Source organism: Balearica regulorum, chromosome 7, assembly GCF_011004875.1.
Source record: "Balearica regulorum gibbericeps isolate bBalReg1 chromosome 7, bBalReg1.pri, whole genome shotgun sequence".
In the NCBI taxonomy this organism is placed as follows: domain Eukaryota; kingdom Metazoa; phylum Chordata; class Aves; order Gruiformes; family Gruidae; genus Balearica; species Balearica regulorum.
The window spans coordinates 13,089,196-13,102,196 of record NC_046190.1 but is presented as its reverse complement, the minus strand read 5'-3'; the positions used below and the strand labels follow the sequence as shown (position 1 = coordinate 13,102,196).

Below are 13,001 nucleotides of genomic sequence, written 5' to 3'. Positions count from 1 at the left end.
CCTTCAAAACTTGAGAGATTTTCCCTGCTCTCTTTGATGCTTGTTTTATTTTAAAATACACTGCACCATCTAAAAAGAAAGAACAGATTTTGCAAAAGATGCAACAAAAATGCTGTGCTGGCATATCTCTGCTGTTCTGTGGATTTCCTCATTTATACTCTTGCTGGTTTATCTTGATCTAAAACTGATATCTTTTTACAAATGATTAATGGTACTGATTTGAAGTGTCTGGAGATCAGGTGCTTCAAGGTGAGGCACAGCACATCTCCAAAAACAGAAAGGGGAGTCTTCCACCCTGAGAACTTATATCTGAGTGTGTATCCCATCCTGGATTGGTGCCTCCCACTGGCCCAAATCCATTGTGCACAGTTGTCATAAGGATTCCAGGCTTGGTCTCTCTGGTGACACCAGAGGGGAGAGTTGGATAAAAATTTAAATTGTTCTGTATTTGAAGTCTAGGAAGTTTTTCTTCCTCCCTGCAATCAGTCAATTAGGAAGTAATTTCAGTGTGTTTCATGAATAGCCATTGCTTGATTAGCCAGTCATTAGCACCACTGAGTTCTGAGTTGTTGGGGTATTAACCACTCGTGGCTTCCCTCCAGGAGAGCAAACAGGTAATACCTGCTTTTGAAAACATTACTTACAGTAAATGTTTGTTCTGCAGAGCACAATGCATGCAATTGCACAAACCTTCCAAATTTCAGCCAAGTGCTGCCTTATTTACTGGTCAACTTCCTTGTAAGCAGAATCCAATGAAGTTGAGTGGCAAAATTACAAAGCCCAGAGGCATCATGAAGGGAAGGCATCCTCTCACCTCCATCATTCTTTCTTCTGGGAAAAGCCACAAATTGGCATTAGGGCAAAATGTTATTTATAAGAACCTTTATAAGAATTCTTTCCTTGCAAGCTTTCTGTCCTGCTTGGTGTTAGCCAGCCCTTTTTCTTACTTCAGCCTTTCCTCTCTCTCTTGCTTTAAGATAATTTAATTATGGTCTTCCTGTTGTCTGCTGTACCCTGATCACTGCCCATTTAATCTTCTCATACATACTGTTTTTCTATTCCAGAGTATTTCCAATCTCAGCTCCTGTCATTTTCTCCCAACTTGGACTATCATAACCCTGATATCCCTGAATGGAGACAAGACATTGGCAAAGTCATCAAGAGAGCTCTAGCGCAGGTGAGCATCTATTTCCTCATCTGTACTAACATTGACTAGGCTGTTAAAACATGCACTTTTTCAACATGCTAACTTAAAAGAATGGGAAAGAACAGCAGTAATGAAGCTATCATTTTAAATCGATAAAAAGCTTCTTAATATGCTGGATCTTTTTACAGAGGCAAACTATATTGGGAATTTTGTGGAAATATTATAATTACGTTTATTAATGTTTCTGTGGTGCTTTTCAGCTTTTAATATCCCTGAGGACTTTACAAATTCTAGATTGTAATAGTACCATTATTGTTCTTATTTTGCCGAATGGATATTACAGTATCTACTGTTTTCTACTCCAAACATTTGAGTAATGTTACTGTGTGTTGTTAAACAGCTGATCTACTTCATCCCAGAGGACAGACATTGTAGTATGTTAGATACATGAGGAAGATATTTTTACCTCTTCCTGATACTCAGTCTTCCAATGCAGCTAAGTGTAGCAACTGGTGAACGTTATAAAAGTCTACTCCCTTTCCAACTGGGGCAAAAAATGAGGATTCAGAGGGAAAATAAACTTACCTTTAAAATACCGGACAGAGAGAGACTTCGGTGGGTGGAAGATACTCGGTCTTCCTTTGGGATTAATTAGAGTATGTAAACTAGCACTCATATTCTTGCAGGAAAGGGGGCAGAATAATTTATGATGTCAAATAGCCAGGGACTTTGGTTTTGTGTGAAATCAGGAGATAAATTTAGGCAAGCTTTTGTGGTTTTTACAGTCTGCCAAAAATGTATCTTGTTTTTTTTTTTTTGCTTCAGCTACAGCTGTTCTTAGAAATGGAGGCTGATTATTTTTACAGGGAAAGTACATTCCTTTTCAGCTTTTCTCATCTGCAGCCCACTCAAAATTCGCAGTTTATAAGAGTTTCCTTGATTATTTTCCCATCCTGAGAAAACACTAAGTTCATTTGTTTAAACTGTTGTTCCCTTTTACTGTATTCAGTCAAGCTTGCAGAAAAAAGAAATTAATTAGGTTTTAACTATGAACGGTTACAGACAACAGTAGAAGTCATGCAGATGTGCTTGCTTGCATATCCTTTTGTGACTACCTGGTTGCAGCATGTGGTCTGTGCTTATAGGATGGATCACCAGGAATGGGCTGAGCCATTAGACACATTTCAGTTCAGGAATGAGGCCAAAGAGCTTGAGATGGGGTAGGACCAGGGAGCTAATGGGGTTAGCCTCATATAGCAGAGAGTTTCTGAGGGGGGAGAGGGTTCCTGCTCTACTGAGGATGCACAGCTTGGATTTGGGGAGAGAGGAGCCTCAGTGGGCAGGTCATGCTGAAGACCGTTGTGAGAATCAGGTGTGGAACTGACTCTTGGTTCAGCAAGCTGAGCAGTTCCTAGCACAGCACTCCTGATCACCCCCAGTAGTAAAAAAACTCCCACTGGAGACATTAAGTTATTCATGTATGGCAAATGTGGTTCCCCATAACCTGATTTTAGAAGGTGATTGCAGGCAATTTTCTTCATACATCCCTGTTAGTTGTACAGTTACCAGAGAGAGCTAGACTCTCTGGATCTGACTTTGGGTCATTCTTTTGTAGCAGAAAGGACTGTATGGAAAATTCAGATCTGGAGACTGATAGGTTTGGACTTTGTGTTGAGACCTTTGGGTCCAGGGTTGTTGTCAAACCTACATTTACTTGTAGAAATGGAGTGAATCATTAGCAGAACCTCTATTTCTGACCCACCAAATGGACAGAACAGCTCATTAGGACCACAACATCTAGAGTGGAACTGGCAAATAACAATTTGATGGGAGCACAGTTTGCTGTAGTGAATGGAAACACCAGTAACAAAATAGCAGCTAGAGACCTCCTTTTTACTTTTTCTTTTAGGTGACTGGTATCCCTGATGAACAGATCTTGGTAGCTGTTTTTCCTGGGCTGCCTACTTCTGCTGAACTCTTCATACTTCCCCATAAAAACACAACAGAGAGGAGGAAAAGCAGTGAGGCTGATCTGGAGCAAGTAAGGAAAGAAGGATTTGTGGAACATTCATTCCTATCATACCATTTGCAGATGGGTCCCTTAGCTTTTGCAGCATTGGAAATGACTTATTGTAAGTGTGATGGAATTGGACGCATCTGGGACTGTGGCAGCATAGTTTATGGCATTAAAGAAAATGATTTTCAGAGGAAAAACAGGCTTTTCTAATACCTCACTGCTGTCTACCAGCAGTTGTTCTTCCCAGATCAGTGGTGTGTCCTTATTACAGTAGTTATGGCCAAAGGAACCTTGAATATGTACTCCCTTTACTCCCTGGAGGAATGCTAATAGACAGAGGCCAGAGCAGCAAGATAATATACTGAGGTTTACTAAAAATAAATCAGGCTCTTCAGCTCGTATATCACTGGAACAAGACCTCTTTTTTCCTGCAGCAGCGAATGGCGTGTGCAAACTATATTTGGAAGTTACAATATCCATCCATTTAGATAAATAGGTAATTACAATGATGAATAGCAACAGTGATATGCAGGCAAGGGAAGAGCTAGGAACAACAGTGCTAGTCTGCTGAAGCTTTCATGCTAGAATTACCAAGTGATTAAATCAGCTCTATAAAGGCAAAGGAGTGAAGTACTGCTGGAAAGGCTGCTTAGCTCTAGCTTGTGTTTCCATATGCAACATTTTTACTGCATGCAAGCTATGTGTGAGCCCATCTCCAAGTAACTCTTGGAGAACTCTTCTGTGATCAAACATTAAATAACTCAGAGGAATGCTGAATTCTGTGGCAGCTCTTGTCACCCACTGAGCAAAGTCAGTCCCCTCATAGTAGTACATTTATCCTAAGAAGCTAGCAAAGCTGGCCTCTTAACTTTATGGTGGCGAGTGTGCAGAGGAGATGCACTGTGGTAGGAAGGTTTAGAAGGCTTTTTGGAGGGATTTTCTTGGAGTCATTTCCATCCGGTTCAGTAGGATCTACCCATATTAGAATTCCCTCTGAACAAGCTGTTGTGTCAATATTTCATATATCAGTATTATGCAGACATCTCAGATTAGGTTTCTGACTAGCTGATCATGCAGCCTGAAGCTCCAGTGCTCTAATTTTATTTCACAGTCTACTCAGTTGTACTTTGTCACCTGGTGTTGGCTTCTGCTTGAGGAGCTCTGCCCTGGAGAGTAGGCCATCAGAACTGCTCAATAACTGTGCCCTGACCATCAGAACTACTCTAGGGAGACCAGGCATTAAGAAACTCGGGCTCCACTGTGACATGCCACGTACGTACTCTGAGGCAACCAAGTAACACTTCATAGCTGGGTTGCTGAGCCATGAGTAAACTCCAGTCCAAGGCTCCCCTTCTAAATGAAGGAGAAATATGGCAAGTTTGCCATTAACCTTCAAAACTGGATTGTCTCATCCCCAACAGCCTATTTCAACAGGAGATACGTGACTAGGATTGTCCTGAATCAGTATGAGTAAAGAAGTGTTATTAGGCTGGACTAGCTAGCTCAGTTCCATCATCCACCAATGAAAGGCCAATATGTTAGTGATTTCCAAGTGCGTTAGACCAAACTCACAGGACATTGTGGAGGGTAGTGGTTTTTTCCCCCTCCTCCCCTATACCCCCAAAAAAAAGAAAAAAAAATGCTAACTTCCTTGGTTTGCTTCCCAGGAGAGGTATAATAACATATTCTGTGAGTCTCAAGAGTCCTGTAGGGAGACTTGCATGCAGTAACACTCAGTTCCATCTAAAGCACATGTGCATGTTTCTCTCCGCTGCCTCAGTCTCTCACTTCCCTTCTCTTCCTGAAGCCAGTAATAGATGTTAGTCACCATTCATAGGCTTCATGCATTCCTGAATGTTCTCCAGAGCTTGCTGTCTTCTATATTGTAACTACTGTATTTATTATTATTTCATCAGGTGGTAGAAATCCTTTTTAATGCTCTCAGCCAGAACCTGGTCCAGTTTGAACTGAAGCCTGGTGTTGAAGTCATTGTATATGTTACTCAGTTAACATTAGGTGAGTGTGCAGTCAAATGCATAGCTATGGTTCTCTTGAGGCTTCAGACAACTGCAGGAGAACCAGTCTACATCAGAACACTCACCGTTTGGTATGTGCTGCTGGGATACGTAGGACTGATCGTATTGAGACATTGTGGTAGAAGCAGGAAGTGTTAAAAACAGAATCCAGCAGTGGCATCTTCATGCACCAGTTTGTACAAGTATTAAAAGTACCTTTTGAAGTTCCCTATGGCTTAATTAACTGATGCATTGATGTTTTTGAAAATCAGGTGAATGGTGTTCTATTAAGCCCTCATTGGGCACCTGTGGAATTCAGTGTGAGTATTACTAACTTTCATGGATATTGGATCAAATCCTTATTGCAAAGGGCTTGTTAATGTTATGACTAGCCAAGAGGCTTTATAGGGGAAAAGTACTCATGAAGAGAATACCTAGGCCTCTTTCAGGGAATACGTGCCTGAATATAGACTTCTGCAAATTAGACCGTATTTAAATTTCCATGTTACCTATCTCCATTTTTGCACAGCGTAATGAATAGTCACTTTAAGCTTCATCACCCTCTTTGCTTTAAACCACCCTAGTGTGAAGCTCTCAGCTACTTCTGAGAATTTCGGCCAGCCTAGTGTGAAGCTCTCAGCTATTGCTGAGACAGTGATGACTACAGAGGAGATGATGCATTTATTTTTGCCCTTGCTTTTTGTGACTGCCCTTGCAATTATCTGAAATGTGAGATCTTGTGCTTGTGACATTGCTGATAGCCCCTCCAAAAGATTGGGATTCATGTGCCACGATAATACACTTCAGCTTCTTTTTACATGAGACTCTCAGAGAGCCAAGAGCTGGGCTAAACCAAGGCTTGTGACCTATCCTACAGGTAATGCCTTTTTGCCTTCACTCTCTGACTGTTGTTTGGGGATGAGAGTCAGCTGTTAATAGAAGTAGGCTCAAATGAATTAATTTGCAAAACTGTGAATGAGATCCAAATATCTGCAGTCTCCAGGTTCAGAATCTGGGTTCTAGTAAGACACTGTGAAGCATGGATTTAGCTTACAGTGCTCAACTATTCTTGCACACCCCTGCAGTGGGGTGCTGCATTTGTTTCATGACCATTCCCATAATATTTTGACTCAGGTAAAATGACAGTCAGTTCCTTTCCACGAAAGAGTCTGTAGAAGTAATAGGAGCAGAATACTGGCAGTATCACACTCTTAGGTGTGAAAATTTGGCAATGGAACTATAAGTGGCTCTATTTGCATAGACTTTGCCCGTGTCTTCTCGGTGACATAAAAAGAGTTGAGAACAGTAAAAAACCAAAACCAAAACCAAATATTTATGCAGAGTGAGAGATACTCAGCTGCTACTTATAATCATTTGTGCATCATTAGAGATTTCTCATCAGACTCTTGATTCTCAGTGCAGTGCGCAGGCCATTAAGATGGTCTGCTCCAATGAGCTGTGGGAATAGCTGCATAAACAAGGTATAGTAATACACTTTATTTAGCCCACCAAAAATGTCAAGGATAGATGGATCAAATCTCCAAAATATTGTAATGTAGTACATGCTTGGGTCCAGGATTATTGCTTTGGGCTCCTCCACATTATGAAAACTGACTCAATTAAAAAGTCTGTAAGGTCCAATACAAGGATGAACCTTGAGACTTCTCACAGGATCAGATCCCTGTCACATGTGAGACAGACATATGTCCTTGGAAGATGGGAGTCAGGCTGTTCATGGATGCTCTGTGCTAGCTTCTCCAAAGGGGAATAGACATGCATTAAGCCACACTTCATGAATTTAATTTCCACTCCAATCCCTGGAAAAGCCTGAAAAGAAACAGCCCAAAGTGTTAACACAGGAGTGATCAGCTAAGCATGGCTTGCTGTGCCTTTTCACTAGGAGATGTTAGACTGCACTGTCTTGAAAAAGAAACTTGGCTTTCAAAGGACAAGAGAGTCAATTTGTTTCCTACTGATTGGTCTTGCTGAAAACAGCATGCACCATGCAGTGGTAATAAAGCACATGTGGCAAAGACAGACTTGAACACAACTCTCTGGTAGTTACATGTTCTCTAATAATATCTTGCAAATGTAATGCTCTGCCCTTCTTCCTGCAGCACCCCTTGTTGATTCCAGCACGGGTCATAGCAGTTCGGCGATGCTGATGTTGTTGTCTGTGGTGTTTGTAGGCTTGGCTGTTTTTTTAATCTACAAATTCAAGAGGTAAGTTGAGAAAATTTGGGGGATGGGAGGAGGAGACACTGTGTGGTTTACAAGAAATCTAGGCAGGGTGGTGCCTGGACTGCAGATGTAGAGCGAGTTATGCTGGCCTAAGGCTTAGACCAGTATAGTTCCCTATTTCTCATATATAGAGAGAAGACCATCTACTGTCCTTCCACCACAAACTGTGACCTGCTTCAGCAGATGTGTTTGAACCACAGACCAGAAATGGAAACCCTGTGTGCTCATTGAGCTACACAATGCAGACTTAGTCAAAAAATCACATGATGGATGTCTTCATACAGTCTATATCCACCTGGCCAACTGCCTTAGTGCAGCAGTATCTCATTTGTATCTTGCAAAGTGAATAATTTAGTCTTGCAGAGGAACAGGTGTGATTATGTTAAGGGTGGGAGACTCAAAGCCAGAAAATTTTGTGTTAAGCATCAAAATGCCTTTGGGAATCTGTGCTGAGATTGCCTATGCCAGATGTTAATATAAACCTTTTGCTTCCAGGCAGCAGTCAGGACCTGTACTGGCCTATGACACTTTGCTGCTGCAAGCTGTGAAACAAAATATAGGATAAGAATGGCCTGTTTGCTGAAGGACTGCCTTATGAGAATATATTTTAGGAGCTTCCTTAGGAGGAACTTTGCATTCAGTACAGTCCTTACTGTGTTAAATAGTCTATGTGCCCAGATCCTGCCCAGTGGCAAAATATCATATTAGAGGCATAAACTGAGTCTGTCTTAAACACAAAAAACCAACAAAACCCCAAAAAACAGACACACACACACAAATTGGGAAACTAGAGCTTTTCCTGTTCTGATTCCAGCTATATGTTTATCTCTCCAGCTTTCCTGCAGCCCAAGACAAGGCTAGTACTCTCTAATGATACTAGTGGGATACAAACAATATTAAAAATGGGATGATTAGACAGGCACATATCCTAGTCTCCATGTTTAAAGCTCCACCAATTTCTAACCTCTTGCATTAACTATTGTAAAAATCAGTGAGTGGCACTGCTTCTAGTGCTTGATCCTGTACACATCAAGATCTGTTACCAAGCTCCCACTGACTTCAGTGGCCCAGGACAATTTCCAGAGAACCCGTATGTGTGAACCTGCTCAGGTGCAGATTTCCAGGCCTTCAGTGTGACTTGCTTGTTGCAGTCTGAAATCTTCTCTCAGCTTTTGTGAGGTGGAATACAGATTCTCAGGTGAATGGGACATGGGACTTGTTTAAGACATTGATTTAATAATGTGCTAGGGACGCAGCCAATGATTTCTCTCACTCCCAGATGAGTGAGAGCAAAGAAGTCTCTCTAGCAGATGTGTCAAGATATAGGTGCAACCCTTTTTCAGATGTGCTTTCCTTTGTGTCTTGGTGAGCTGGTTTCTTAGGTTTGGCCTAATGCCTTTGGCTCTGTGGTGAGCGATCTTTCTTCGAAGAAGGATCTGTATATTCTGGCTGCCAGAGAGCAATGAGGAGCTTGGTAATCTACTACAGCTCATAATGCTGACTGTTGTACTACTTAAGCATCCTGAGCCTTGAGAATAGCAGCCATCAGCCTTGTGCTGCACTCCAAGGCTGGGAAGACCCTGTCTTGTTAAAACCTTTCTGAAAATTGAATATATTACAAATTGGGAGTGAGAGGGAAAGTGGTTAAAGCATCGGTTTTGCTTAGCCCAAAGCTCATCAACTTGCTTTCCCTTTCCCCTCTTATGTGCTCTGTCCCAAAGACTCAGCTCAAACTGACAAAGTTTAGGATTGTCAGATACCCAGAGTGTCCTCAGCTTGTTTTTTTAGAACAGAAAGCCACTTTTCAGCTCTGTCTAAAACCTCTGGCTCAATGGATGAGAAGTGAGAGCATGGAACAATTCTTAATGGAAAAAGGAGGTGAAAACAAAAGCTTTCCTCTAGCTCTCAGTGAATCAGAGGTCCATTAGCCATATGTACTTTTCTGATTAACAGTGATCCCAACCTGAATACAGAACTGCTGCTTACATAAAAAGGTTGTGGGGAGAGTATGGGCCTACATGAATTTTTAATTCTACAACTTCATAGAATTGGTACTTTGCTGGTTTGCACACAGACTCCTTATTATGAGTCCATCAAGTCATAGACTCAGCAGGCATGTTAAATACTGCTGCTAGAGAGATGCTTGTTGAGGAGGTCTGGGTGGAAGAGGAAGGAAAAGGGAAAAGTAGGGAAATAATCTGTAAAAAAGTTGTTTCTTTTCTGGGAGATCGAGCATATAAGCAGGTTAATGCTATATGTGTATGGGTGGTGAGTAATAGGGGGGCAGTTAGTGTGTATGTGTCCTAGGACAGGAGAGCAGGAGTGTATGTGCGTGCACATATGCTCAGAGATGTGTGATGGGATGTTGTGGCCACTTGCGTCTGTGCCGGGAGGCACAGCTGGTTAGGTATGTGTGTATGGATGCACATATGTACAGTCTCAGTTTCTTTTTTCCCTGACTCTCTGAAGTACCTGGAGGCTCTCTGCCTCACAACTCTAAAGAGCTTTTCTTGCCTTTCCTCTCAAAGCTCAGAAGACTATCGCTTTTCTACCATTGGATTGTTTGGAAGCAAAACTATGTCTTTCAATATCTCCAGGCATGTTGACATGTCCACATCTCTACACACCTCCAGAAATATTCTGGGCACTTAAATCCTACGGGAAAGCATTTGTCCTCTCTCATCCAATGTGTGCATTCCCTGTGTAGTGCTTATGTCTTCTAGTGATCTGTAAGGCATGTCTCAAAGTGAGAAAGAGAGGGTAGGAGAAAGGGAGAAGAACGTGAGGTTTGTTAACTGTTGCTAAATATCCCAAATATGTCCTGACTTGCTGCTGTTTGAGAATGGAATGCCAAAACAAGCCAATAGCACAAGTCGTTTGAGGCCAGAACTTCACCGAAGTAGTATTAGCATAGATCTATTGAATTTGTGAGAATTGAGGCAATTTCCACTGCTTTCAATCTCTGACATATCCAGCAGCAGACAGGTTAGCATAAAGAGATAGCATTTTATATAGCCTCTTTTGAACACATCTTTCCCTCTCCTGTGTGCTTTAAGGAACTGAAAAACTTATCTGAATTTTCCTTATTTTAGCAGTGTGGACTGCATGGCACAGAGTCCTTTTAAGGGCATTAGAAAAAAACAGTCAGTCACCTTCCAACAGGCAACTACACACAGATAATCCTAGCAACCCCCATGATGATTAACACATTACTTTTCAGTTCTCATTTTAAACTTGCATTCCTCCAGGGATTACTCTCTAACAATCTGTCTAGGCCTATCTGACAATCTGTCTAACTAACTGACTTTCAAGGATATCGTTCTAGCAGTCCAAGTTCACTTCTCTTGGAAGACGGAAGAAGAAATAATCCCTTCACTTTCTTGGCTTCCTGAGCAGCAAGGGAAAATAAGTCCTTGCAAACTTGCATGATCTATAGCATGGCAAACTGTTTTTGCAATGAAATGGTAACAGATAGACTTTGGGTGGGTGTTATGAGGTCCAAGTCCTTTCTGTACTCTGAGACAGGACCAATTCCTTACAACTCTTTCTGATGTGGCAATTCCTACTGAGTCAGTGTGGACCTGTCAATAGAAACAAGCCTAGCAGTTTTTTTCTCAGTTGATAGTAGTGCTCAAATTGATTTTTACTTTTGGTTTCCAATGCACCACTGATCATGTAATAAATACTGAGAGAGTTCACAATTGCAGCTGATTGTACTTAGTTGATTGCTGCTCTCTGAGCCGGGTGCAGTGTCCACTGTGTGCACGACTTCCCATTTAAAAGGGTAGGACCAGAACATTTAGGTTTACAGCTGGAGGAGCTTTTGGGCACAGGATAGTAAGGCAGTGGACTGAGATTTGGGGTAGCTTTAGGCTGGTTTGGAATTAGTGAATGCTAATGGCACTTTCAGAGCTGAACATCACTGTAGTGCTTTCACCATTCTGGGAGCTGATACTTTGCATCACTGCCAGTGCTGCATTTCTGGGATTGGTCTCATTTTAGTTGATCTGATTAATCAAAGACATGCCAAGGATGCCTGTGTTACAAAATACAGCCTCTCATTTTCCTTTCCTGTGCAGGAAAATCCCTTGGATTAACATCTATGCCCAAGTTCAGCATGACAAGGAGCAGGAAATGATTGGCTCTGTCAGCCAAAGTGAAAATGCCCCCAAAATCACTCTGAATGAGTTCACAGACCCTGAGGAGCTGATGGACAAAGAGCTGGACACGCGAGTGATGGGTGAGAGACAGCCCTCAGCTGGAGTTTGTTTCACAGTATGGGTGAGGATGTTGGTCACTGGGGTATTAGGAGAGGCAGCGACTCTGACCCCAGGTACAAGCAGCGCCTGAGGCACTGAGATAGCGAAAAATTCTCTCTCTGCAACATGGTTACAGGGAGTTTTTTCCTGCAGCTTTTCAGCTTTTCTTACAGTGTTACATGACCAGAATAGGAACCTGGAAACAGCAATAGGTGTACAGCAGTTAGTAACGGCTGGGGCTTAGACCTATGTCTGTTCTTGACCCTCTCTCTCCTGTGGAGGGGTCCCAAATTCCCTGAATCCTCAGACGAATCAGCTGAGCCAAGGTTATGCTGTTGATGTGCTATCATTACAAGTGAATATGTCCCTAATAGCTTAATGAGTTTACTGCTGGTTGACTGAGCTGTAGTAACAGGTTTTCTGCATGCTCCATGGTTATTGCAAATGCAAAAAAGTATGTGTTACTTTTAAGCACCTTTTCTGTCTTTACACTTACACAAGCACCTCCTAAGAAGGGGTGAGAAGCAATATAGACCAGACTGTTGAAGCCACTGCACTGACTCTTGTCTCCATTTTCTCCTCCACAGGAAGCATCTCAACAATTGCCAACAGTGAAAGCACAAAGGAAATCCCCAACTGCACTAGTGTTTAATACTGAGAATCCACTTGGTCTACAACATTTCTGACTTTTTATTTGTAATTATTATTGTTATAATAATTATTATTATTATTAAAAAAGAAAGAGTTATATGTCATTATTATCATTTGGGAGGGGATGGGGTGGGCTTTTTCTGTTTACCAGGGCTGCATTCATAAATAGCAGGGATTCTTCGTATTTAGGAAATACTCATCAGATCAGAAACAAAAAGCAAAGAATGAGTCAAGTGTGCAATGGGATTTGAATGCCAGCCTCCTGTTAAATACAGAATGAGAGTTAAGTATTCAAATCCAACAGGTAGATATAGTACCTTAGGCAACATGTTGTAGGTAATTGTTCCTTTTCAGCCCTTTTCAGAGTATGTCATGAATCAGCTACTTCATCCTGCTAGGGGGCTCAGGCTGGGTTGTTGGACCAGGCTCTGCAACACGCCAGAAGCCCTCGCTTTCCAATGACATGCATGTCTCAGCTTTTTGCAGGATCTTGCCTCTTTTAATTGCTTTTAATTTCAGTCACCCTCTGGCACTGTTGACTGCTGAGAAAGGATTAAAAAAAACCAAAACCAGAGCAAACACACGCGTCACTGTTCCTTGGACTGTAGATTGGCTGGAGGGGACAGCACCTCAAGCAGTAAAGGAGCATGCCTGAGCTTATGAATGCAGCC

The 13,001-nt window shown here is 41.9% G+C and overlaps 1 protein-coding gene across 1 annotated transcript in view; it reads left to right on the top strand.

Moving 5' to 3' along the window:
* The window catches only part of SORCS3 (sortilin related VPS10 domain containing receptor 3), a 309,773-nt gene extending 297,333 nt beyond the window's left edge, over nucleotides 1–12,440 (top strand). The window contains exons 22-27 of the mRNA XM_075757979.1: nucleotides 1,065–1,177; nucleotides 3,057–3,188; nucleotides 5,081–5,180; nucleotides 7,297–7,402; nucleotides 11,500–11,660; nucleotides 12,267–12,440. Of these exons, the coding sequence (XP_075614094.1) occupies nucleotides 1,065–1,177; nucleotides 3,057–3,188; nucleotides 5,081–5,180; nucleotides 7,297–7,402; nucleotides 11,500–11,660; nucleotides 12,267–12,331 (677 nt within the window). The 3' untranslated portion in view covers nucleotides 12,332–12,440. The remainder of the gene's footprint in view (nucleotides 1–1,064; nucleotides 1,178–3,056; nucleotides 3,189–5,080; nucleotides 5,181–7,296; nucleotides 7,403–11,499; nucleotides 11,661–12,266) is intronic.
* The last annotated feature ends 561 nt before the right edge of the window (nucleotides 12,441–13,001 follow it).